The sequence below is a fragment of the Medicago truncatula genome, chromosome 4, assembly GCF_003473485.1.
Source record: "Medicago truncatula cultivar Jemalong A17 chromosome 4, MtrunA17r5.0-ANR, whole genome shotgun sequence".
Classification (NCBI taxonomy): Eukaryota; Viridiplantae; Streptophyta; class Magnoliopsida; order Fabales; family Fabaceae; genus Medicago; species Medicago truncatula.
Window position 1 is genome coordinate 49,360,954 of NC_053045.1, and position 23,908 is coordinate 49,384,861.

At 33.4% G+C, this 23,908-nt stretch overlaps 3 protein-coding genes across 4 annotated transcripts; 2 read left to right on the forward strand and 1 right to left on the reverse strand.

The window, feature by feature from the left end:
* The first annotated feature begins 4,727 nt into the window (after positions 1-4,727).
* LOC11409835 (nudix hydrolase 8) lies at positions 4,728-7,953 on the forward strand. Its single transcript, XM_003608618.4, has 8 exons — positions 4,728-5,142; positions 5,427-5,686; positions 5,770-5,835; positions 6,352-6,489; positions 6,654-6,731; positions 7,063-7,113; positions 7,250-7,284; positions 7,420-7,953. The coding sequence occupies exons 1-8, from the start codon at positions 5,013-5,015 to the stop codon at positions 7,733-7,735; spliced, it is 1,074 nt and encodes a 357-aa protein (XP_003608666.1). The 5' UTR covers positions 4,728-5,012; the 3' UTR covers positions 7,736-7,953.
* Positions 7,954-12,124: 4,171 nt separating this feature from the next.
* On the forward strand, positions 12,125-16,848 carry LOC11415476 (deSI-like protein At4g17486). Of its 2 annotated transcripts, none has more exons than XM_003608619.4 (5): positions 12,125-12,279; positions 12,626-12,863; positions 15,328-15,615; positions 16,132-16,212; positions 16,409-16,848. In XM_003608619.4, exons 2-5 carry the CDS (start codon positions 12,710-12,712, stop codon positions 16,540-16,542), a joined length of 657 nt encoding a protein of 218 aa, XP_003608667.1. In that variant the 5' UTR covers positions 12,125-12,279; positions 12,626-12,709; the 3' UTR covers positions 16,543-16,848. The 2 variants fall into 2 exon arrangements, with proteins under 2 accessions (XP_003608667.1, XP_024638202.1); XM_024782434.2 differs by having other exon boundaries at positions 12,127-12,377.
* A 1,237-nt stretch (positions 16,849-18,085) lies between these two features.
* On the reverse strand, positions 18,086-21,938 carry LOC11416490 (phosphatidylglycerophosphate phosphatase PTPMT2). The gene is made up of 6 exons (XM_003608620.4): positions 21,311-21,938; positions 20,608-20,730; positions 20,129-20,222; positions 19,486-19,568; positions 19,315-19,404; positions 18,086-18,795 (listed from the first exon to the last, which is right to left on the reverse strand). Exons 1-6 carry the CDS (start codon positions 21,506-21,508, stop codon positions 18,400-18,402), a joined length of 984 nt encoding a protein of 327 aa, XP_003608668.2. The 5' UTR covers positions 21,509-21,938; the 3' UTR covers positions 18,086-18,399.
* Between the last annotated feature and the right edge of the window lie 1,970 nt (positions 21,939-23,908).

The following is a 23,908-nucleotide window of genomic DNA, read 5'->3' on the forward strand; positions in this document are numbered from 1 at the left end:
AAATACCATTTTAAGATATAAAAAGATTTGTGCATCATTTAATTTGTATGTTCTTAGTGAGCAAGGTTTGTTACTAGACCGCTACTATTTATAACCAACGATTGAACTCAAGTGATTAATGAACTCTAGTTAATGACGAATCATTCGGAACCACTAAAGTTTGGTTTCTGGATGAAACAATTATTGATCAGATTTTACTTATTGCTTATTGAATTTTGAAATACTAGGGTTATTTTTGCTCATAACCAGAAAAGAAAACAAAGTCATACTGTTATATCAAGACACATTTAGTTGGTGCACAAGTTGAAACTTAAACAACCATAAGTTTTAGAAGCAAGTAATTAAGGCATATACTAAAAATATCAAACTCTTTCATGATGACAATAGAAAGGGCTTCTACACCTCGAACATATGTCTTTGCTAAGTTTTTGGTTATTCACCTAAGTCATAGTTAGGCATCCATTCTCAAAATCCTCACGAGTTACTAGTAGTCCATGATTCATCCTCACAGTTTGGGCAATTGTGCATACAAAATTTTCTTTTTATTTGATTATGCTGTTTTAATCAAATAGCCTTTAGTGACGGTTTTTGCCCGTCACTAGAGGTCAAGTTTCTTGTAGTGAAACTAACAAATTTGATAATTTTAATTTATCATACACCAATTCATCCATGTCTATGTACTGTTACTGATACAATCAGAATCACATGAGTTTTGTTAAGTTCTAATTGAATATCCACCTTGAGTATTACAAGTGTGTAATTTGTAGCAAAACCTATGTAAAGACAAAAAGAAAACGTGACACATAAGTAGAAATGTGGGATGCCATGCGGTTACAAGGGGTAGAAATGAACTTTTGAGATATTAATGGATGTTAACTGCTTGGAATAAGTCATTCCCATCCTTTCTGTTGGGAATAAAATATGGGATAATATAGTTAAAAATAATTACCGGATATAATTAATTTCTTGGAACCTTTTTGTATGCATGTGTACCAAATATTGGAATAAATAGTTCCCATCTTACATTCCCAGGAACTTAAAACGCCCCCTTAAATTTATGGCTATGGACTTTTTTTTAGGGATATGGTTATGAACTTCATCCGTAATTGGTGGACACTGTGAAATTACCAAGAAACAACTCTTAAATGTGTTAGGAGGATACCTAGGAAGAAAACTAATAACAACAACAACATATGAGGATGGTAATACTTTTCACTCCTGCGACACGGTCAATAAGATTGCTCACGAGTTAGTAAAGTTGATCATATCTATATTTAGTTGAATATTGTTCTCCACCCTGCACATTTTGCTCGCGCCATGCAGCCATGCCTAATATACCCTTGTGCACCTTAAGTAACGCCGCGCATCTTAACTCATGCAGTGCAAGTTAAGTGACGCAATGTTACTGTTTACATACAAAACCCATCAGTCCAAACTCCAAGCACCATTTTCTTTCCCTCCACCTTCAAAAACCCAAAAAGTGCGATTTTTTGGGTCAAAATCCTCATCCCAAATCATTACAAATCGTTAGGACGCAAGTTTCTACGCTCATCAAGCACCAAATATCAGGTATTGTATCATAAAAACTCATCTCATTTTGCTGGTTTTTGTGCTTGGTTCGTTTGGTTTTCGTAGGCAATAGGGCTAGGTGCGCAAGTTAACTTGCGCAAGTGGTAAAGGCTGCGTGACACAAGTGTTAAAGTGTTGCGTGAATTAAGTCACGCCACTGTGCAGTCCTGTGTTTTGCGCCACTTTTGTTCTTGGTTAGCTTGTTCCACAAGTAATTTATTTATTCTTCCTTTGTAAATTTTTTTATTCAATAGATATATAGTGAGATGGTTGACAATGTCACGGGTGATGACGTTGAACCGAAATCGGCCAAAAATGAAGCTTCCAGTGAAGGTTCCGGCGATGTCAAACCAACTGTTAATTTGAAACCGTTTAAAGTCCAAATTCCAATTCAAGCTCGAATTGGTAAAATTGAAGAACCTAAATCGGTACCTATCGGTGTTGTCTGTGAAGCTCGCGACACCGCCTCATTTTTTTACAACAAATGCAAGATGGAGAGAGCGAGAAGAGTTACTTGCTTAGGTTCGTCAACAAGGGGTAAAGGCCGGATTTGATGTTTGTATAAATAAATCCGTTTTAAAAAGGCCGTACTTGACGATGCAATGTGGAAGGAGTGGGATATACAAGCCACCTAAGACAAGGAAGAAAATGAACCTTGAAGGCATCGGCTCAAGGAAATGTAATTGTCCGTTTAGGTTGAAAGGTTTTTTTTGATAAAGATACAAATGATTGGTGGCTTGCAATGCTTTGTGGAATGCACAACCATGACTTGAAGGAAAAGTTACAAGCACACCTTATTGCGGGTAGACTTAGTGTGGAGGAGAAGAAAAAATTTATCGAAATGACAAAGAGCTTGATGGTGCCTCAGAATATTCTCACCAATTTGAAGCAAAATAACAAAGAAAGTGTGACAACTATCAAGCAAGTGTACAATTTGCGAACAAGATGGCACAAGGGGGAAAGAGGTGACATGATGGAGTTGCAGTTCTTGATTTCGAAGTTGGTGGAGCATAAATACGTCTATTACACAAGATGCAATAGTGAGGAAACCACTCTTGAATAACACTTTGTATCTTTTTGTCCGATCCGCTGAAGTGTAATCATTATTTAAGTGTAATAGTGTAATGTTTTCTGAATTTGTGTCCATATTGTTGAATTTTAATGAATTTGTGTTTATGTAATTTGAGCGTTTATGTGAGATTATGTAATTTTATAAATTTATGGACAAATTTGTGTAATTTGGATCGTTTACGTGTCATTAAGTGTGTTTAAGTGATTACGAGTCATTACCGGCGAATTTGTGTAATTTGGACCGTTTTGGATCGTTATGTGTGATTATGTGATTGTGAAAAAAATGATGTTTTTGTGTAATTTTGATCGATTGTGTCGTATTATCCAATAATCTTGTTATACAGGCGTAATTCAGTTCAATTACGAGCATCTTAAGGTTACAGACACAATTTGCATTCAATGCATATCAGTACAACATTTATTGTTGTACTGATATATCAGTAGAGCGTGAGTTAACACGCGCATGTGTTAACATGATGCGTGAGTTAACTCACACAGTGTTTTACACTTACACAAGTTAAGTGACGTAGCGTTAGTTAACTAGCGCATAGTTTTACATGCGTTACTTAACTAGCGCAAGAGTAAATTTGGAACGGCTGCATGGCGCGAACAAAATATGCAAGGTGAAGAGTAGAATTCTAACTAATTTTCATATTTTCACTGATGTAGTCGTTTGTATTAATATTCTTATTATTAATGATGTAGTCGTTTGTATTAATATTCTTATTATTAATGAAATGAGGTAAACTTATTGAAGTAAAAAAGTACTTTATCTTTACTAATGGAAATGAGTTAAAATCGTTTCAAGAATAATAGGAAAGCTAATAAGATGATGAAACGATCATAACCCCATTATTGAGAGGATGAAATGAGTTAAACTTGTTGTAGTTAAAAAAAAAAAAAATTTATCCAACAATGGTTTGTTCAAGTGGTAAGAGATTTGAATCCTACATATTCAATCTCTAACAAATTTCTATAGATAAATTCAGCTCAAAAGGAAGAACTCTTTTTTTTTAGACAAAAGATAAAATATATAAATAAAAAGAACGAGATACAGAGACTTGGGGTATTAGACCTGACTCAGGTACAACCTAAACGGAAATACGTCGTGATATATCAGACCAAGTGGATCAACTCTAACCATTCATAACAAATAATCATCATACGAGCGCAACCCAGCGAACCCACATATGAGCTCGAAACCAAGTTACAACAAAGATGAAAAGTGAACGTATGTAAAGAACAGTTAGGGATTCATACATAGCGTATGGATCGACCGCCAACACGGTAACAAAATCCACGTGCCAACAGCTCCCTGAACAAAGCAGAAAGCAAAAGAGCTCTATTGATCGAGCATTAACAATCCAAACAACCGCAAAAGACTGAGACACATGAGTAGGTACCAAAGTGGAGGCAGCCATGACATCTTAACTCCTGCGGATCTCAACAGTAGTTTCAATCACAATATTTTCAATCAAGAGAGAAATGAAGAGGCCAGACCACCAACCACAATAGTTTCAATCAAACATGTTAGAACTCCAATCGAAGCATGAGTCCAATACGTTAGTAACCAAATAAACCTTTTTGAGTTAACAGGAACATACCCTTTCGGGTTTATGAAACCGAACAACATCAAGTAGGCACAAATCTTCAACCAATCCACAAATCTCTTATCAACAACAACATAAACATAAAAATACACCTCAAAACCGACAAGTCGATGGAGATTTAGGTTAAACGGTGCTGAAAATTTTGTGCATGTAACGTGATAATCCAATAAATAATAATATCCCCATTGCTATTACAAGTTTACAATCCTCTTCTAAAAATTATTATTTCTTGTTTTTTTGGTAGAAAAAAAAATATTATTTCTTGTAAATAACTTCCCTCGTTTTCTTCATTTATTTTATGATATGCCATAATTATTATAATATGTTTACGCAACTTTCTATTTTGGATTTTTTTTACAAGTATCTTCCGGATGATTTTTTGTCATGACCACTCATCGCCCATTTTGAACCACTAGTTTATAACTTTCCAACAAGCCAAGTTTTGCCACTACTCGTGATTTAATATCACTTGTCCCTACGTGTCAAATAGCATTATCACATATGGTCTTGTTTGTGCCTAATTGGATTATCTAGATTTTTAACTCAAAAGCATAATATGATATATATGAAACGCATATACTACACTAAAAAATCATGAATCACATGACATGACCATGATGTTTCTTTAGTCAAGTATAGTTCGATACATGCTAAGGTTGCCTTGATTTTAGTGAAGATTCTCTGCTTTATAGTTTCCCCTCACATAGTATTGTGATCTCTCATTGGAGACTGAAATTGTGGTAAATAGTGTCAGTGATCAAGATGGAGGTGAAATCTCTCTCTTCCAATTCTTTGTCCACATTTGAAGTTGGAAAATTTTCTTCCACTTTGTTCACAAGTTTTAGGCACAAATTTGGAGTTAGATACTCTCCTAAGTTCAAGTGCCGCAGAGGTAACTAAAAAGCTAATTAGATTCTCATATAAGCTTTTTAATTTGTGTGTGTTTTTGCATAAAATCTCATGGTTAATTTAGTACTTATTTTTGTCTTTAACACTCCGGTTCTCAGGAAACGACCCTGATAATCCGGAGTTTGACCTCGAGGTAAGTAAAGTCTAATCGAGGATTTTTTGAGCTGATATTTGAACTTAATTGGTGTTTTTTTTTTTTTTTTTCCAACTAAAATGTTAAAGAGAATGTGGAACATGGGTTTAATAGTTTATCATCTTTAATTTCAGGGTTGTTTCTTAAGACTTGTAGTGCCTCAGATGACACTTATTTGGCAGATAAAGCTGTGATTTTTTCAGATGATTTTGCATCAGAAACAAGTTCTCATTGTATTAATGGATCAACTTCAAGCTTGTATTACAGAAATCTTATACTTGATGCCTTTGATGATGAGTATGGAGGGATTCTCATTGATCCAAATAGGTTACCACATAATCCATATGCCTTTGCATCTATGCTTTGTTTATCTCTTTCTCACTGGAAAAGAATGGTAAAATCATCTATCCATGTGCATTATCCTTGTGAAAGCACCATCCAGCATTATTGTAAACCTAACATTATGAGGTTTTGCAGGGAAAGAAGGGAATTTGGCTTAAGCTGCCTATAGAGCAATCTGATCTTGTTCCAGTTGCTGTCAAGGTAATTTAACTTCCTAAATTTCTACTAATGAAATTATTTACCGTTAATTTTCATTAAGTAAAAATGTCACACCTAAATCACACAATGATATTTGTTAGAATTTGTTAAATATATTGTTTAATGTAATTACAAGTTAGTTATGATTGGTTGCAAGTTGGTTATATTAGTTGTCTTAGGATCACTATATAAAGTGTATCCTATGGTCGTGTATCAAGTTTTTTCATTCTATTAATTTCAATTTCAATTTATTCTTCTATTTGTTGGGTTCTACCATACTTTTCAACAATGTTTGTAAAGCACAAAGGCCGCACGTTGGCGAAAAAGTTCAATATCTCTCAAAGTTTACTTTGAAGTTGATGAAATTAACTCAAAGAAACATTCACAAAATGACTAGCAAATTTGATCAAATTTTGTAGGAAATTTTTCAGTCTTTACTCTTTATTTAGTTAAAATTTTGTTTTCGCTAGTTGAAGTGTTACTGAATCTATGAGGTAACTAGACTCATTTTGGTCTCAGGAAGGTTTTCAATACCACCATGCAGAGCCAGGATATGTGATGTTAACTTACTGGATTCCGGAAGGACCTTGCATGCTTCCAGCAAATGCATCACATCAAGTCGGAATTGGAGGATTTGTCATCAATCAAAATAATGAAGTATTGTTCTTTCTTCTGTCAATAATGATATTCTGAAAAAGCTTTGCCAGGAACTGTTTCAAATTTGTTTGCACTTCTTCTACATGATTTCTAAACAGTTTTTATCTAATTTGATTCATGCAAGCACTAATTTTTGTATAATTTCTTCTAATAAATCTGTAAAGGTGCTTGTGGTACAAGAGAAACACTGTTCTCCTGCAACTCTTGGCCTTTGGAAAATACCAACTGGATTCATTCATGAGGTATGTATGCTTCACTTAACTTTCCTAAATGCTCAATAAACCAAATAGAAAACCGTTGGAATAGAAACCCTTATTTAATGGTAAACAGATGTGAAAAGCACAAACAGATAACACATGATATATTTGATCACGTTGTTCAGTCAATTGTGCTTATGTCTGTGACTGCAAAACTTTTTTTATTCAATCTTATGGTTTATATATTACAATTTATGTTTAAATACTACGGTCCAGTTAACATAAGCTAAACTAGAGATAGTGTTGAACTGTGTTTCCACTTACGTAATGTTATTATGTTGCAACTTGAATTCATCGCTTGTGCGAATAATCTCAGGCAGAGGAGATTTATACAGGAGCTGTAAGAGAAGTGAAGGAAGAAACTGGGGTAAGATTGATTTAACTTTGAGATAATCTTAAGTTTTGATGTAAATTAAATTAAAAAGCCTTATATTGAACTTATTCATAAGGTTGCATGATAGGTTTCGATTGCTTAAAATGAAGACTTTCTTTTGATGTTGCAGATAGACACAGAGTTTATCGAAGTCATAGCATTCAGGTAACACCAATCATGTCATCAAGAAATTTACATAATTTTGAATGAAATAAATTTGAAATAGTTACCATTGATTCTGTGAATATACATTTATACAATGTAGTTATTAATTCTGATGAACTTGATGATAAATTCTAGGCATGTACACAATGTGGCTTTTGAGAAATCAGATTTGTTCTTCATCTGCATGCTAAAACCACTATCATCTACGATCACTGTGGATGATCTTGAAATTGATGCAGCAAAATGGATGCCACTGGTTGAGTTTGTAGAGCAACCATTAATACAAGAAGATTCCATGTTCAAGAAGATTGTAGATATCTTTATCGCTCGTCTTGGGAAACGTTATTGTGGACTATCAACTCATCAAGTAGTTTCCAAGTTTGATGGAAAAATTACTTCCCTATACTACAATGTCTTTGACAATGATGATTCCAACTGTGTTGGAAAATAATTTAGGCTCTAAAAACTGAGCTAACCACTACATTACTATAGATGTCCGGTAGAATATGTAACATATAATTGAGGTTTTATTTGCTAATGTGTACTGATAATTAATGTATATAAATGTTAATATCAATAAAGAGTTGTTGTGGAATGGAACATGAGGGAACATTACACTTGTTCCTCATTTCCGTTTGGAAAGTAGAAGCATCAAGCATGTATAGAATATGTTTATTTTGGCCTCCATTTTGTAATTTATTGAACCAATTAAGAAAATCAACATGTATATTTGAAGGTTAACATTTTATGTTAAGAGACAAAATTGATTAGTTACCGATACGGAGTGGATCAGAGATAACGGTCGGAGTTGGTGATGCATCTGCAAACATTGTGACGTCGAGTAGAATGATGGATTTATTATATTTGATTGTCTACCTTTCTCATTGCATTACTGAGAGATTATCAAAGCAAATTAGTGGATCACTGACGATGATCATGCAGTGATTGGCTACTAGAGGGATATGATTTGGTCCATTGACGGCGCAGCGTCCTAACCTGTGCCCTTGTAGTGAAGTCTATAGGGATTGGGTCTGGGATTATTCCGAAACAATGACCCTTTGGGATATTTTATGAATATAGTTTTTTTTTTTTTTTTTTTCAACAACCAAATCCTTAAACATTATGAACTCGATATTCGACTCAACAAACTACTAATACGAGGACCAGAGAACACTTGAACACTTAACAATACACATTAACAGTCTATGTGGTGAAAATTTAATCCTGATATTTTGAAAGAAATTGCAAAGATATTTCTCATCATTCATCAATATCTCTACCGCTATCTATTATTAACTCCATTTTTGTTTTCAATGGACGTTTAGCATTGGATTTTAGTTAAAATAATACAATTAATTATAGAGTTGGATTTGTATTGAACTTTCAGTTTTAGTCTCTCACTATCAATTATCAAAACGAACCCTTGATGAATCGTGACGTGTAATTTATCACACATCTTTTTTAAATAAAATTGTATATGTGCGTTGCTTTCTTTGTCCTCTCAAAGCAAGTAACATCATGGTCAACTGTTGCATTATTATTTATACATACATGCAACAAAATTAGGAGTCAAATTAGGGAAGAAATTGCATGAGGTCTGTTGGCGTCTTCTCACAACCAGAGGAAAACAACGCCATGTGAGCTATCACAAGCTCCGTAGATAATTATTAAGTATCAATTATTTTTCAAACAAAAATTGGTGGTGGTCCAATCAATTTGGACAGACATGATTTTTTATTTCATTGTTTAAATAGTGAAGTCTCATTTTGCTCCTCGTAGAATACACGAAATTTGTCCCGTGATTAACTCAGTTGACACAGAAACAATGTATGGCATATGCAGAGATCAGAGTTTGAACTCTAGACCCCACTCATCCAGGATGAATTTGTAGTTATTAGGCTACTTGACAAAAAAAAAAAAAACAAAAAAAAACAAGAAATCTAGTCCATTATGTCTTAACTTAACTTGATAACAATGTTAGAATTGTGTATGTGAGATTTCAATTACTACCGTCATTTCATCTATCTACAAAAAAAAAAAACACAATCTAGATTAGTCCGATAAAGAAAATGCAATTTTTAATCCTTTTAAAAAAATAACTCAAGACATATTAGTTTTTTTTCGATTATTTTTCACAACCAATTTTTTTTGGATGTTAAACGAGACTAAGAGTGTTTAAACGAAGATTAAGAAAAGAGAATTGAAGTACTGTAATCAATTTGATTTTATGCATGGGTGGTCGACTTTGGAAGCAATTTACTTCATTGTGTGATGGAGCGATATCAAACGCATAAACACGACTTGCACTTGGTATTCCTTGGTTTCGAGAAGGCGTGTGATAGAGTGACTAGGGAGATTCTGTGGAAAGCTCTAGAGATGAAAGGGGGTTACAATTGCTTATATTTGAGCTATCAAAGATATGTATGAGGGAGATTCAACTACATCATTGGGTTCCCGACGATTTTTCCATAACAATAGGATTGCACCGAGTGTCAACCATTAGCTCTTATTTTTTTTTACTTTAGTTTTGGAAGTACTTACAAAACACGTCCAAGAGTTAGCACTAAGATGTATATATATTTTTTTTTTGCATATGATGTTGTCCTACTTGGAGAGTCAAGGGAGGAATTGAATGGGAGTTTGGGATATAGTTTAAGTGTATGATTTCTACCTGAGTAGAAGCAAGACATGGTATATGAAATGTAATTTCAGCAAAAAACGAAGTAGTTCTACCTTAAAAGTGAAAATTGAAGATCATATCATACCCCAAGTTACACGACTTAAATATCTTGTGCTCATAGTACAGAATGACGGAGAAATATAAGCAAGTACAAACATCACATTCAAGTTGGGTGGTTGAAATAGATACGAGCCTCAGATATTTTATGCGATACAAAATACCTCTCAAGTTGAAGGTAAAATTTATTGGACAACTGTCAGAACAACGATGTTGTATGAAACAGAGTGTTGGACGATTAAGAACCAACATAAGAATTAAAGGCAAGACAATCACAAATTACTTCTTGAGATTACCAAAATTCCGAAAAAAAAAATGTAAATGTTACTAAGTTTGGCCTTCGGTGAAACTTCATAACGACCCAACTTTGATGTGGCAATTAGACACGTAAAATGTAAATTGCTCACTTTAAAGAATTTTTTATTTGCTCTATTTTATCTTTTTAGGTTTCAACTTTGCTACCACGGTTTGGTCATTTCTGTTGAGAATTTAAACTCTTTGTCAAAACCAACAAGAACAAAGACATAGAACAAATAACAATGACAATCAATAATCAAATTGTCAAAGCAGCAACAATAAACAATGTGTAAATCAAACCCATAATCAAACCAATCAACAAGATAAAGAGAGTAGAAGATCAAACATACCAAGATTTGTTTATCCAAATCGACCCAGATTTACTTATGTATCGGGGAGAGAGTAGTTATCCAAAATATTATGTTTCATACAAAGAGATACACAAGTTACAAGAAATTAACTTCAAAATCAAAGATGTGGAGAAAATAACAAAAACAACCTATATAAAACAATCCAATTAACAAACACTAATTTCTACTTCTTACTCTCTTTCCTTGAACAAGAGAGTTACAATAGTGACAATTTTTTTCTTCCAATTGCTCTTCAAGAGTAAGCCCTAATTTCTTTTCTTTCCTATCTAAACTCACTCAATGATAATCACTCTCAAGGTATTTACTATTTACTATGTGCTTCCAAACCCTCGAATCTCCCCCTAAAAGCACTCAAATTTTAACCCAAAGTTTCCCTTTTTGGTCTCCAAAAATTCCACTGTCGAAAATTGAAAATAGCACTATATTTATATAGAATTTGCATCTGCCTTGCTCGTGCACTAACCGCCTCGCATACAACTGATTTGGTGAACAAGATTTCACCTCTTTCTCACCCGCCTCATGGATCATCTCAGCCACCTCGTGGAATGAGACATAATTGAATCAATTTTTTTTAGAATTTTGCATCCATCGAGATTTCAAGGCATATACAACAATTTTCCACCTTGCCTTTAAATTGATGGCGATTTCAATTTCATCACCAACCACATTGTTGCTTGTCATTGCCTTCAACTATGTTTTGTAGCACCATAAGATTTCACCTTTACCTCTTCAATCCTCGGAATACCTTATGTCTTCTTGAAGAACTTGCATCCAATTATCTTCGAATTTTTAGGTAGATCTACAAATTTTACCACAACCTCTAAAATGATCATTTCCTTCTTCCTGGAGATTCCCTTGCTCTCAATTATAGTATACAACGTAAGGTCTCTATAGGTGTACCGCTTTGGTGCAAGAATATCTCTCATTTATCTATCTCTGGATAGCTATGAGTTATTGTTTTGTTTGTCTTCTTCACGGTCTCTCCAAACCACAAGTGCTTAATGTCTCACTAGACTAACTATGTCTTGGTGATACACATTACCTCCACGGTCCTCACTTTCGCAATTTCACTCAACTCTTTATCTTTAGACACCAAATAATGGCACTCCCTATCTTGTCCATCATTTCGGTTTTCTCTGATTCTGTTATTCTTAACCGTTGGTCATATGTGTTAGAATTTAGTGCTTTAATTGTTAGGATTAAGAGTTTAATTTGTTAATGTCTTTTAAGCTTATGAATATTTTGTGTATGAGAAATATCCCAACTTATAATCAATTATTCTCCTGTTATTTTACCATTTAAATAAAACTTTTCTTCACAAGAAAAAATGAAACTTATTTTACACTAAAAAATAATTAATAATCTCTAAAATAAAATTAAAAAAAAATCTCTAAAATAAATTAAAAAGTGTAGTTGCTTTTTAAAGAAGAAAGAATAATGAAGAACGCCCAAAAGGCCAAAGCAAAGAGCTTCTGATTTTAGGCTTTGTGGTAGAGTCACCTTACGTTTTGTTCTTCAACTTCCACCCCAAATTACTCTCCAATTTCCAATTTCTACCCTTTCCTCTTCTCCCCTCCCTCTTCTTCTATCGTAAGTTTCTCTCTCTTCCATTTTCCATTGATCCTTCTCTCTCTTAATAATCTATCTGATTAAAGTTTTTCGGATGTCATTGAGATAATTATTATTAGGTAATTTCATTATAATTTCAACCTCAATTGCATTTTCTCTGTAAAACCCCCATCATAATAATTGAAACGATTTCAATAAAGTTTTGTTTTTTCTCTCCTCAAAAATCCAATCCCAGATTTTCTACCCAAAAAAACAAAACCCCAGATGAAAATTTTGGATTTTTAATCTACCCTTTTGTTAAAAATTATATATTTGTAGATGGGTTATTTCCAATTTTGATATATATTATTTTGGACAATGTTTTTAGGCTTTGAGGGAAGAAGAATGAGGTTGTGATTTTTGTAGTGTAATTTAAGAATTAGGGGAGAAGGAAGGGAGGAAATCATACACAATGCCATCTTTCCCAAGGAGCTCTAGCTTGGAAAGGGTGCCAGATAGCGAGAAAAAGAGTAATACAATGGTGTACCTCAATGTTTATGATCTTACGCCTGCGAACAATTATCTATATATGCTTGGTGTTGGGATCTTTCATTCCGGTATCGAAGGTTTGTTTGCTTGATCTTTTAATTTCATGATAACTTTTCTATTTTGTGCTTGGTTTGATAAGATAATTATGTTTTTTATTTATTGGTATGAAATTGCTTTGGCACCATGGTGGAATGTTTAATCGTTAATATAATTGAATACAACATTGTTATGATTCATATTTGTTGAGAAGTCTCACATTTGATGAGATATGACTTGAAATTATGTTTATACGCTGTGGTTTTGGGGGGTAGTCCTAAACTTATGAACCAGTTTTGTAGGTTTGACTTAGGCCCAATATAGAAAACCTAATATGGTATCAGAGTTTATTCAAGATCCATTTGATACCCTTGTTATGGAGCCATTTGGATCACGCTCCAGGTGGTGTGTTTATAAGTGGAGGTCAGTCCTCACTTTACAAACCATTATGTGTGTACTGGTCTGTTGAGAAGAATGGTATGCGAATAGGTTATCAGATAGTTGGTCATCCACTCATTCATTGAGGTTTCTTGTAGTTTCATGCCTCTAGAGAATACTACTTGGTGTTGGAAATAGGAAATGTTGTTCAAATGATTGGTATATGAAGTACATAAATTGGGATGGTGAACCAGTAAGGGGTTATTTTTTGTAGCTATCACCGTAGACATTTTACTCTTTGGTCATCTGATCTCTAATATACTCATTTGGGAATTTACTTAATTATTTTACATATTGTTTTATATCATTTTTAAGTTCTAGTTATATGTGCACTTATTATTTTTCAATATACCTGTTTGATCAAAACTCTTGTAGTTTGTCTAGTTATATGTTTCAATATACCTAAGGAATATGTATCTATTTAGATTACACATACAAGGAAGCAGTTTGTCTGCCTTTTTTTTTAAAAAAAGAAATTGAATTACTTTGTCTTCGGCTTCATTTTCTCTCCTCTGCTTTTTACATATTCTGTCTTCTTTGCTAAGATTGATTTTGGAAAATTCAGGACTACCTTAAAATATTTTTTATATAGCCTTTTGTAAAGCCTTTTATTTTACTGTCGTTGTCATCCTTGGCGACATTTAGGATGGCATGGTTTGAAGGTCGCACTTGCTCGTGGTGAGCTGTGTACACCACAAAGGACTTGTTTCTAAATATAAGTGTAGTTTTTATGACCGTTTCTTTTGTAAAATCACAACCATTTAACTATAGTTTATTCAAAGGCTGTTAATGATGCTTCACGGGTGAGACATCTGTTATGGTACCTCACCCTAGATGTAGCTCCCTGTCTTAAGTTAATCAATGATATAGAAACCTTGCACACTTGCTACTTCTGGGTCTTTGATTCCCATATGTTGAGCCTTTACCTATCTAAATATATAACACTTATAGTTACATGGAAATTTTCATATCTATTTTCCAGGACTGAGATTCTAGAAGGGCTTATGAGTTTTATGTTGCTTCTAGCGTGCATTTTGTATTATCACGTCATGGATGATCAACTATTTTGTGGGGGTGGGCTTATGAGTTTTGTGTTGCTTCTAGCGTGCATTTTGTATTATCACGTCATGGATGATTGACTATTATCACGTCATGGATGATTGACTATTTTGTGGGTTCTGAATAAAAATATTTCATACAAGCAGATTTTAGTGTTTTCATTTGATTAAGTATTTGCTATGCACTGTTTGTTTACTGATTTCTTCTTAGTTGTTTTGACAAGTTCATAGAGCATTATGCTGTATCAAGCATTTGCCTTTCATTGCTGCTAGCTTTTTCTAGTGGGTCATTTTGTTTGTCATTCCAAAACATAATAAGTTGATATATTATGCACCAAGTGAAAGAAGCAGTTTATCTTATAATATACTTTTCTATTTGGATGATTATTATTTGTTTCATTTATTTTATTAATGTGAAAGTTTATAAAATGGAATCCTTTATGCCCACATTAGGATTTTTTAGTATGAAGTAATAGTAATAATATTTACCAAAAGATACATCTAACGCTGAAGACTTTCTGTTTGTCAGACTTCGATTTCTGTTCCAAGTTAGTTTTCAAGTCACAAAATGGAGTCCGCTTCACCAGATATATCACACAATCTTAACAGTCGTATTTTTCTGAAAGAAATTTCATTTACAGTTTAATATAGCACAAAAATTATAGGCACTGCTCCTGCTGTTCTCTACTAAAAGTATAGTATAACTGTCACGAATAATTTTGAAAGTTTTTTTTTTAAGAAAAAAAAAAACACCTCGTTATTAGAGAATTAGCAAGAATAGTGCACTCGATCTAAGTTTTGTCCTTTAATATAACTACTTCATTTATTGTTAAGTTACCAAAGTTCATCCTCTTTTGACCAGGATCCTGATTTGAAGTAATTTAGTAAGTATTGTAAGGCAAAGGGATATATCTTGAGACTAATTATTGATCGGAATGTGGGTGTACTGTCTTGTTGTTTTAGCATCCGTGGAACTAACTTTGTTCATGGTTTTCGCTTTTCATAACAGTGCATGGCATGGAATATGGGTTTGGAGCACATGAGTACTCATCAAGTGGAGTATTTGAGGTGGAACCTAGAAGTTGTCCGGGCTTTATCTTCAGACGATCATTATTGTTAGGCACAACGGATATGTCTTATTCACAATTTCGTTCTTTCATTGAGCGCGTTTCAGCAAAATATCACGGAGACACTTACCATCTGATTGCTAAGAATTGCAACCATTTTACAGATGAAGTTTGCCAACAGTTAACAGGAAAGCCTATCCCTGCGTGGGTAAATCGGTTGGCTCGTGTCGGTGAGAACTCTCTTTGTCTGTGTGTATTGTATATGCAGGATAAGGCTCCTCTGAAGGGAGCAAATCACTTTAAAGAGCAAGTGAGAAAAATCAATCGTTGGTAAACAAATCAACGGTTGATCTTGTTTGCACATGCATAAACCCTTGATTTTCTCCCTTTAGAACCACTCACTTCAGAGGAGCCTAATTCGTAAATGTGATATGCACAAGTGTGTTTTTTTCCATCATGATATTCTATTTGGATAAACAACTAGATTAAGCGCTTATACCATAATCAATTATAAAGTGGTGATGTTTAAGCTATTTCTATAACAAAAAATAAAATAAAGGCACTGTTTTTTCACGAGTTTATGAAAACAAGCTGAAAGCAACTTATGGTTTTCCTAATAGTCTCACAATCACAAATGCTTATGTCAGGAGATAAACTCAAATAAGTCAATTCAAACAGACTCTGAATCTTGTAATTGCATCTACTAGTTTAGTTTTTAGCTGATCAAATGCACTTTGAAGTTTCAGGTTCTTTTTGCAATTGTCTTCTGCCAGAAAGCCTTCAGGTTGAGGCTGTTAGACATGAACCTGATCATCTCGTACATTCTGGTAAGCTATGAATGAAGACAACTATATCTACTAATTGTTTTACAATCTTCTATCTTTCCGATTGATTTATTAGATGTCTCAGAAGAAAAATCTAATATGAATGGCACATAGCATATGACTATTGTTTTACAATCTTTCATTTTTTTTTTTTTAATTGGAAAGTAACACTTTTGGCTAATAACATTTGTTACTGCAGATGAAGAGGAATCAGAATCTGATAGCCATTCCGAGTCAGATGATAGTGAAGAGGAAGGTTCCAAACACCATTTGCTAAATTCACATAATGGTGATGTCTCCTTTATAAAGGAAAGACCAATGGACGTCGAATGATTTTCATGTGTTGCTTTAGTTGTGATTATTATTAATAGTTAATTATTAATAATAATATTTATTATTTTTTTCTTCCTTCAAATTCAACTGTCTCCTTTCCGAGTCAATTGTATCTGCAATAGTAGCTCTCAGTGTAACAAGTTTTCACATAATAGTCTGTATTGAATCTCCTGTATGTTGTGTGCTTCCAAATGGAGTGGCTTGCGCTGTAAATGCTTTCTATGTACAGACAAAATTGTTCTGATATGCCGTTCATCTGATGTGTAGAGAGATCGAGTGTATTTATGGCTTTTTTTTTTCCATCAAGTTTATACTTCTGAATGTTTGTAGTACAAAATCACCTTTTCATCTCTTGTTTGGGTTTTTAAAAATGTTTTTTGAATGAGTATTGAAAAAATCACCCATTGAATTTTTTTTTTCTGTGTGGATAGACGGAGTGTTATTAACCACTTGAGAACTCACGCACACAAATTTGGGATTCCTGGTTTGAACTTGAATCATAGCGTCCAGTCCAGGAATTTTGGCATTTGTTAGTTGAACTATGACTTATGGACAATCATCCATTGAATTTAATGGTTAATTGTTTTATTAGAATAAACATGGCATAAGTTGTACAAGGACCATGACACAACCCATTTGCTCTAAAAATATATATATAAATTACAATTAAAAATCACACAAATCAAAGTACTACTCCATATTATAAGTCCAATATATCGCTGCTGCCCCATTTTTTACTAAATTTTCATACTGAGCAATCCAAACTCTTGAGGTTTATTTTGTTTTAGCACTAACCATTTATTTTTTTTAATAATATCATAGAGGAGGTATTTTGCTTTAAAAGGACAACAAGAAATTATAACTATTGATCAACAAATGGTTAGTGCAGATATGAACATGCAAATGATAATGCTCTCAACACTTTTTCCCCTGGGGGTGGCGGCAGCCCCTTTTAGCTATAACCTGCCTCCGTTCCTGATTATTAGCCTTTTCAACAAAACACGAATTTGTTTATTTTGGTGCATTATTAATACCATCTTTCCCCTTGTTTTTATGACCTTTTACTTCCAAAATTCCAAGAATTTGCTCTTGTATATATATTGTTTTATTACAATTTGATCAATGTTTATTTTCGTTGGAAATTTTTCGTTGCCACATGTTCTTGAATTGATAATCATTCAAAATCCTAATAAAAGAAGACACTTAAGAATTTGAGAAAATCGTCACTTTTGTTAACCATATGAAAAGCACTTAAGAAAAGACACCTAAGTTTTTTTTCCTTTTCCAAAATTAATATATCAAATATGAAAATCTTATTTGTGTCATTCTTAATTCCCACTCAATTCATTCTTAGGCATGGACTGAATAAAATAACTATGAATAAACCTAAAAACACATTGTAGCGATATTAGTCAGGAAGAAAGCATTTTATTGGGACTATTGTTTCACTAGTGCAAATTGAACAATTTTGGCCTGTTCAACTTCAAGTTACAAATCTTCGGCTGCATAGTAGATGGTTAATTTTAAAAGGCAGCAGCGTGAGTGAGCAACAACATGTTTGTATTCACAAGAGTGAACCTCAAAACAAATCTGCCAATTTTTTTGAGTAACTGACATATCGCAAAACTATCTAGCAACGGAAATACTTCCCAAAACTAACTCATTATTAGCACATTATATAAAGGAAGCACATCCATTAATTGACCTGTATGACACTCATCATTTGCTTTCAAATGAACAAAGTAGCGGAGAATATATACAGATGAAGAAAACACGAGTAATAGACTCAGCCCCGTCATACATGAATTATTATTGGGCCTAACAGAGGGACACGTGTCAAACTTAGAGGCTGCTTTTTCAGTACACATGGATATCAACATTAATTTCTCCCAAGTGATTAGTTCTGATTGAGCAACTGTTTTCCATGCTCAGTTTTCCCGCAGATATCTTCTGGTCGGTACCATATCGCAACCAAAGGCATGATATTCTAGCCAATGCTGCCTGTCCAGCAACTCGCACACGGTAAACAACACTTAAATCTGCCCATATTTCTCTTGCCGTGGTATCTGATTGACAACTTGGGTCGTATCCTTCGAGATCTTGCTCTGTTACCACAACTACAGAATTGTCATCAAAAGGTACAAGATCTTGTGAAGCTGCTGCAAACTCAGAAGCCTTTACAAATAGTTCAGCTGCGGGTGCAAATCCAACAGCCCTCCTCACAATAAGGTGGCGGTAGTATTCCTGGACAGCCTGAAATTTAAACAATTAAATGAATGAAGATTAATGATCACCATTAATTACTATTCTAACACATATAAAAAATATTATTGGTGTATAAAAATGGATTCATAAAGAATAAAATTGATACTCCCTCCGTCCCATAATAACTGAGCTTTTTGTAGAAAAATATTGTCCTAAAATAACCGACCAATTTCACTTTTCAATACAATATTAATTATTTTTTTCTAATTATAACTCTAATTAATACTACTTTCATCATTCGCAATTCAAAATATTCTACTTTGCATTTATGATAGTGGAGAATGCACCAATACATAACAAAAGCACTTAAAACCATTTTTTTCTCTCTCTCACTTATACACTTTTCTTAATATGTGTGAAAAGCCAAACTGGCTCAGTTATTCAGGGACGGAGGGAGTAGTAGATAAATTTTGTTCATTTCCAGCAACAAACTTGATAAAATATGATAGGTAAACTGGAGCTGTAATATCTACAAAAAAAAAAAACACAGACAAGTTTCACACTTACTTGCCACTGAGCAGAAGCTAGAAGCACCCTTGGACGAATTGACTTCACATATTCATATGCAGCATCAGGTGACATCAGTTTGTGGTGCACCTACACACCAAAAAGATCGTAATGTAAGAACAATTTTCCTATTTTGATCTTTCTACTCAGTTCTTAAGTTTGGGAACCAACCAGATAACAAATAACGATAGTTGTGCTGCGACCCCGTCCAGCTTTGCAGTGGACATATGTAGTGCGTCCAGATAATGCATTTTCTTCATCAAAACAACCAAGTAGAGGGAGAAAAAAAAAGTCAATAATTACAAACAAGTGTATTATAACTAAATTATAATGAGTGCAGCCTGCCTGTAAATGAATTTTTTATAACTAAAGTCATTATGGATTTTTTTTTTGTTTTTTTTAGTTCAATTATTAGTTTTGCCCAGAAATGGGAGGTGGAAAGACTTCAAGGGTAGGTAAATACAGTTACAATTGAGCATAACAGCTAAATTTTAATGAGAATCGTTGCTATTATTAGCCTACCAGTAGATGCATTTTACTACTTCTGTGTACTAGTAGATTTTTTCTGACTTCTATGATTATTATTAGTTTTACACAGGAGGAGGATGGCGGAAAGAAGTTGAGTCAAAGAGTATAAAATACAGTGTACAAAGTAGATAAGGAAACATCAAACACACTAGATCGAATCAGGTTAACAACTATGCAACATTTTACAGAGTTTAATCATCAGTTATCATTTTCCACATAGACAGAAAGAAACTTGTGTGTGCCAACATTATGATATTATCATGAATTAACTTTGCACAGTACTCACTGTGTATGAAGTCAACAGCACGGCGAATGTCATTTAGTTGTGGAGCAAAGCAGTAATCTCTAGTAGGAATCACCAGATGATCAATTCCATGAGCCTGCCAAATTTAAACAAGAAACTAAGATATTGAGAATGTTAAAGAACACGTGAAATTTGGCACGAAAACACTCAAGATGCTATAACAACCCCAGGCCAAAATGCCTATGTAGATAGAATATGCATAAGACCTAGAGAAACCCAATTTTCCTAATTAGCTGCATAAATAAGCATTGTTTCTTATATCACTTTTCTTGAAGCACAAGAGCATCCCAGCAGACAGAGGGAGAGAGAACATATCACAGCACCCATCCTTTAGGAAATAAAACAAGTCTTGTATCCCAAAGTATTAAGCTAGAAAGCAGGTGATAAACAATAATCTAAGATTCTAAATCAACCCTCAAAATACTAAAACAGCCAAAACCAGGGATATGTTGAATACTCACATGATATAATGTGGTTGGAACTAAAGTCTCATATGGCTCATTCAAAGTGATGACCCCACGAACACCAAGATCCTTCAAGCGAGGAACATCGATAGGAAATGGAACAGCACCTAACAATATGAACTGAAAATTAAGAGGATCAGATTCACGAGAGCCCTAATTCCCATACAGTAGAAGACAATTTCAAAAATAATGAAATAAAAACATGCATGAACAAGACACCATAGAACACTAAAAGAACATTTGTATCCAATACCAGCACAAAACCCTTTCTTCATTAATGATAACATCGTTGGCACAGAAAACAAACCATGTATGGACATGGATAACAAATAGATGATAGCAACAAACTGAACCAAACTCAAAGCACCTTTTTTGCATAGTATTCTGGTGACCACATATTTGATCAATAAATCCACAAAATGGAAGAGGGTTAAATTGCAGCACACATATTCAATCAATGGTATAATAAAATATAGCATTAAAAACCTACATATGCAAGCAATCTTCCCTCTATATGCAGATAATACCACACATAAATTCAATGGTGCATTCACTAAAACAAACAAAAAAATCCAATCAAAAAAAGACCAACATGTCACAAATCATGCATCCACTTAATAAAAAAAAGACCAAAAAGCAATATCAATATCAATCAAAATCACACAAATTCATGGCAAATCTCAAACATATGAAACCATACCTCATCAATCTTATCCCACCATCGAAATTCAGCCTGAAGCCTATTCCTAACAACATTATAAACAAGCGTGGGATAAAATAGCGCTCGAGCGCCTGCTCCAACCAAAACCCTTTTCGGATCAGAACCAACAAAACTCCATTTTCCTTCCTCTCCACCTTCTACCACCACCTCACCTCCCTTCAATTCCTCTATATGCATAACTCACTTCTAAATCAGATAATCAATTACAAATTCACAATAACCTAATTCACAATTACCAAAAATAATTACAAAATAAACCAAAATAGAAAGAAATCGAATTTTTCCCAAATTGAAATATGGGGATCACGGATTCGATTATGAAAACCTAAGAAATCGGAATTGTACAAGAAATTGAACAAGGAAAAAGAAGGGATTGATTGATAAAAAAGAAAGAGGGATTTTCCCGGGAAAATAAGATCATGATGAAATTTGTTGATTGAGAGAGAAATATGGAAATTGAAAAATGGTGAACCCTAAATTTGGTTGATTAATAAAATTGGGATTTGGCTTAACAAACTATGAATTGGAAAGTAAAGGATGGATACGAAAAATTGGGTGAAGAGGAAAAAGAGAGAGAATAATAATGAGGTGGTAAGGAAATTATTATAAGTCACCTGATTGTGACACAATGGGAAGATCAAAGTCATGGAGAGAATGACACGTGTGGTAACAGTCTAGGGGCTTCGCTTATGGACGATATTGCCGACAGCCAATAGTTTTCTTCCTACTCTTTCATAATTATTGTGACACTTCTTTCCTTTTCCTTTTTGTTTTTTTCTTTTAATACCAATCTCCTTAATTTTCTTCCCTATTTTTTTTAGAAGTTGAAAAAAATTTCTTTGTATAATTATCTCCTTGATAATCAAATTAAAAAACGTTTGTTTAATAAGTGCAGCTGAGTTGATAAAATATATACATCTATTACGATGTATGTTGAACCACAAAATGAATTTGAAATACCCATCTTCTTCATATATATATATATATATAGGTTAAAATATGGTTTTAGCCTCTGTAAATATTTCTCGTTTTGGTTTTAGTCTCTGTAATTTTTATTTTATTGTTTTTGGTCCTTGTAAATAAGCCTCGTTTTGGTTTTGGCCCATGACCCTACTTTTGTGATGATTTGCACACGTGGCACATGATGACTGAACCCAATTATTAGAAAAATAGACCTTGCAAAATTTTTTGATTTTTAAAAAGTCCCTGCAAAATATTTTGTTTTTGAAAATAGTCCCGGGAGGGACTATTGTGGGACATGTATTCTTCCGAGTCGCTTCAAACAAAGTAGTCAAACATAAGAAAATGTGTTCTAACATTCAACGTGTTTTTATACTATTTACATTTGACACTTTGTTTTCTTAAAATAAGATGTTGTTGACTTTCTACAAAAAGTTTATAGGATAACAATTTTATATCTCCTAAGTCTTTGTTTTAAAGATGATTGGTCGTAAGATTTTGTATTAAAAAAAAAAAAAAAATTCCATGAATTGAACATGTATTAGACAATGGATCCAATTCATTTCAAAATTATTCTTATTCTCTTATAATACAAAATCGGTAACCAACCATTAATCAAGAGTATAAAGAGGTAGGTATATTATGTGGTTTTTATATATCTTGAAGTAAATTTTGATCAAGTAAATTTAGCAGGGGCAAAGGGAATGGTGTTAATTAATTGTATGCATGTACAAGTGTCCCTTACTTTACTTGAGAGCAAGGAGCAGTGGAGTGGTAATATCTAACTAAAGTAGGAAACAATTCCATATAACAGGGCAAGGAATTTGATAAAGTTTCATACTGCACTGCACATGCTCTTGCTAGCTGTACCTTCCCCTTGTCTTATTCTTTACCAAGTTTTGTTATGCCTTGCTGACATGGACCAAACAGTTTATCGTCAATTTTGTTTACAGATAAAGAGTGATGCCAACTTTGATCCAATTAGAAGCATGAGGATGAAATGGAACTCAAGTAAAGCAAAGATTGTACTCTATGCATGTCCTTACACACTTCCTTATGAGATTAAATTCTTCAATACGAAGCAAAAGATAGATCATGCAAGTGCAAGAGTTACAACCCTTTAATATACGGAATATAAATATAAAATTTTAAATGAAACGCAAACTTCATTTTCAACCCTTTAAAAATAGGATTAAATATGTGATTAGTTTATGCACTTTTAATATATTTTGATATGGGTTCCTGCATTATTATTATTTTTTTGTTTAAGTCCCTATATATTGTAAAAAAATTGATACTGGTTTATCTCTTAGTCTAACATTAAATAAAGGAAAATTAAAACTAATAGAATGTCACGTGACTCAGTTATTTCACACCACAGGCACATGGCACACAATAAGATAAATTACGAAAATTAAAATAAGTTAAAAAAAAGTTAAATATATTTTTTTGTCCTTATAAATATATCAATTTTTTGTTTCAGTCCCCCCCTAAAAATTTTGTTTAAGTTTTAGTCCCTCAAAAATTTTCTATCGTTATTTTTTTCTATACTTTTTAGTCAAGTAATATCTAGCCTTCATATTTTTGATGAAATTTTTCAAAAATATTTATAATATT

Excerpts from the sequence above, each read along its gene's own strand:
- LOC11409835 (XM_003608618.4), top strand. The coding sequence starts at position 5,013 with ATGGAGGTGAAATCTCTCTCTTCCAATTCTTTGTCCACATTTGAAGTT. Across the intron at positions 5,836-6,351 it reads TTGTTCCAGTTGCTGTCAAG|GAAGGTTTTCAATACCACCA; the intron begins GTAATTTAACTT and ends TTTTGGTCTCAG. Across the intron at positions 7,285-7,419 it reads ATCGAAGTCATAGCATTCAG|GCATGTACACAATGTGGCTT; the intron begins GTAACACCAATC and ends GATAAATTCTAG.
- LOC11415476 (XM_003608619.4), top strand. The coding sequence starts at position 12,710 with ATGCCATCTTTCCCAAGGAGCTCTAGCTTGGAAAGGGTGCCAGATAGC. Across the intron at positions 12,864-15,327 it reads CTTTCATTCCGGTATCGAAG|TGCATGGCATGGAATATGGG; the intron begins GTTTGTTTGCTT and ends TTTTCATAACAG. Across the intron at positions 15,616-16,131 it reads AAATCGGTTGGCTCGTGTCG|GTTCTTTTTGCAATTGTCTT; the intron begins GTGAGAACTCTC and ends TTGAAGTTTCAG.
- LOC11416490 (XM_003608620.4), bottom strand. The coding sequence starts at position 21,508 with ATGCATATAGAGGAATTGAAGGGAGGTGAGGTGGTGGTAGAAGGTGGA. Across the intron at positions 20,731-21,310 it reads GGTGGGATAAGATTGATGAG|TTCATATTGTTAGGTGCTGT; the intron begins GTATGGTTTCAT and ends CTTAATTTTCAG. Across the intron at positions 19,405-19,485 it reads CTATCGTTATTTGTTATCTG|GTGCACCACAAACTGATGTC; the intron begins GTTGGTTCCCAA and ends TTTGGTGTGTAG.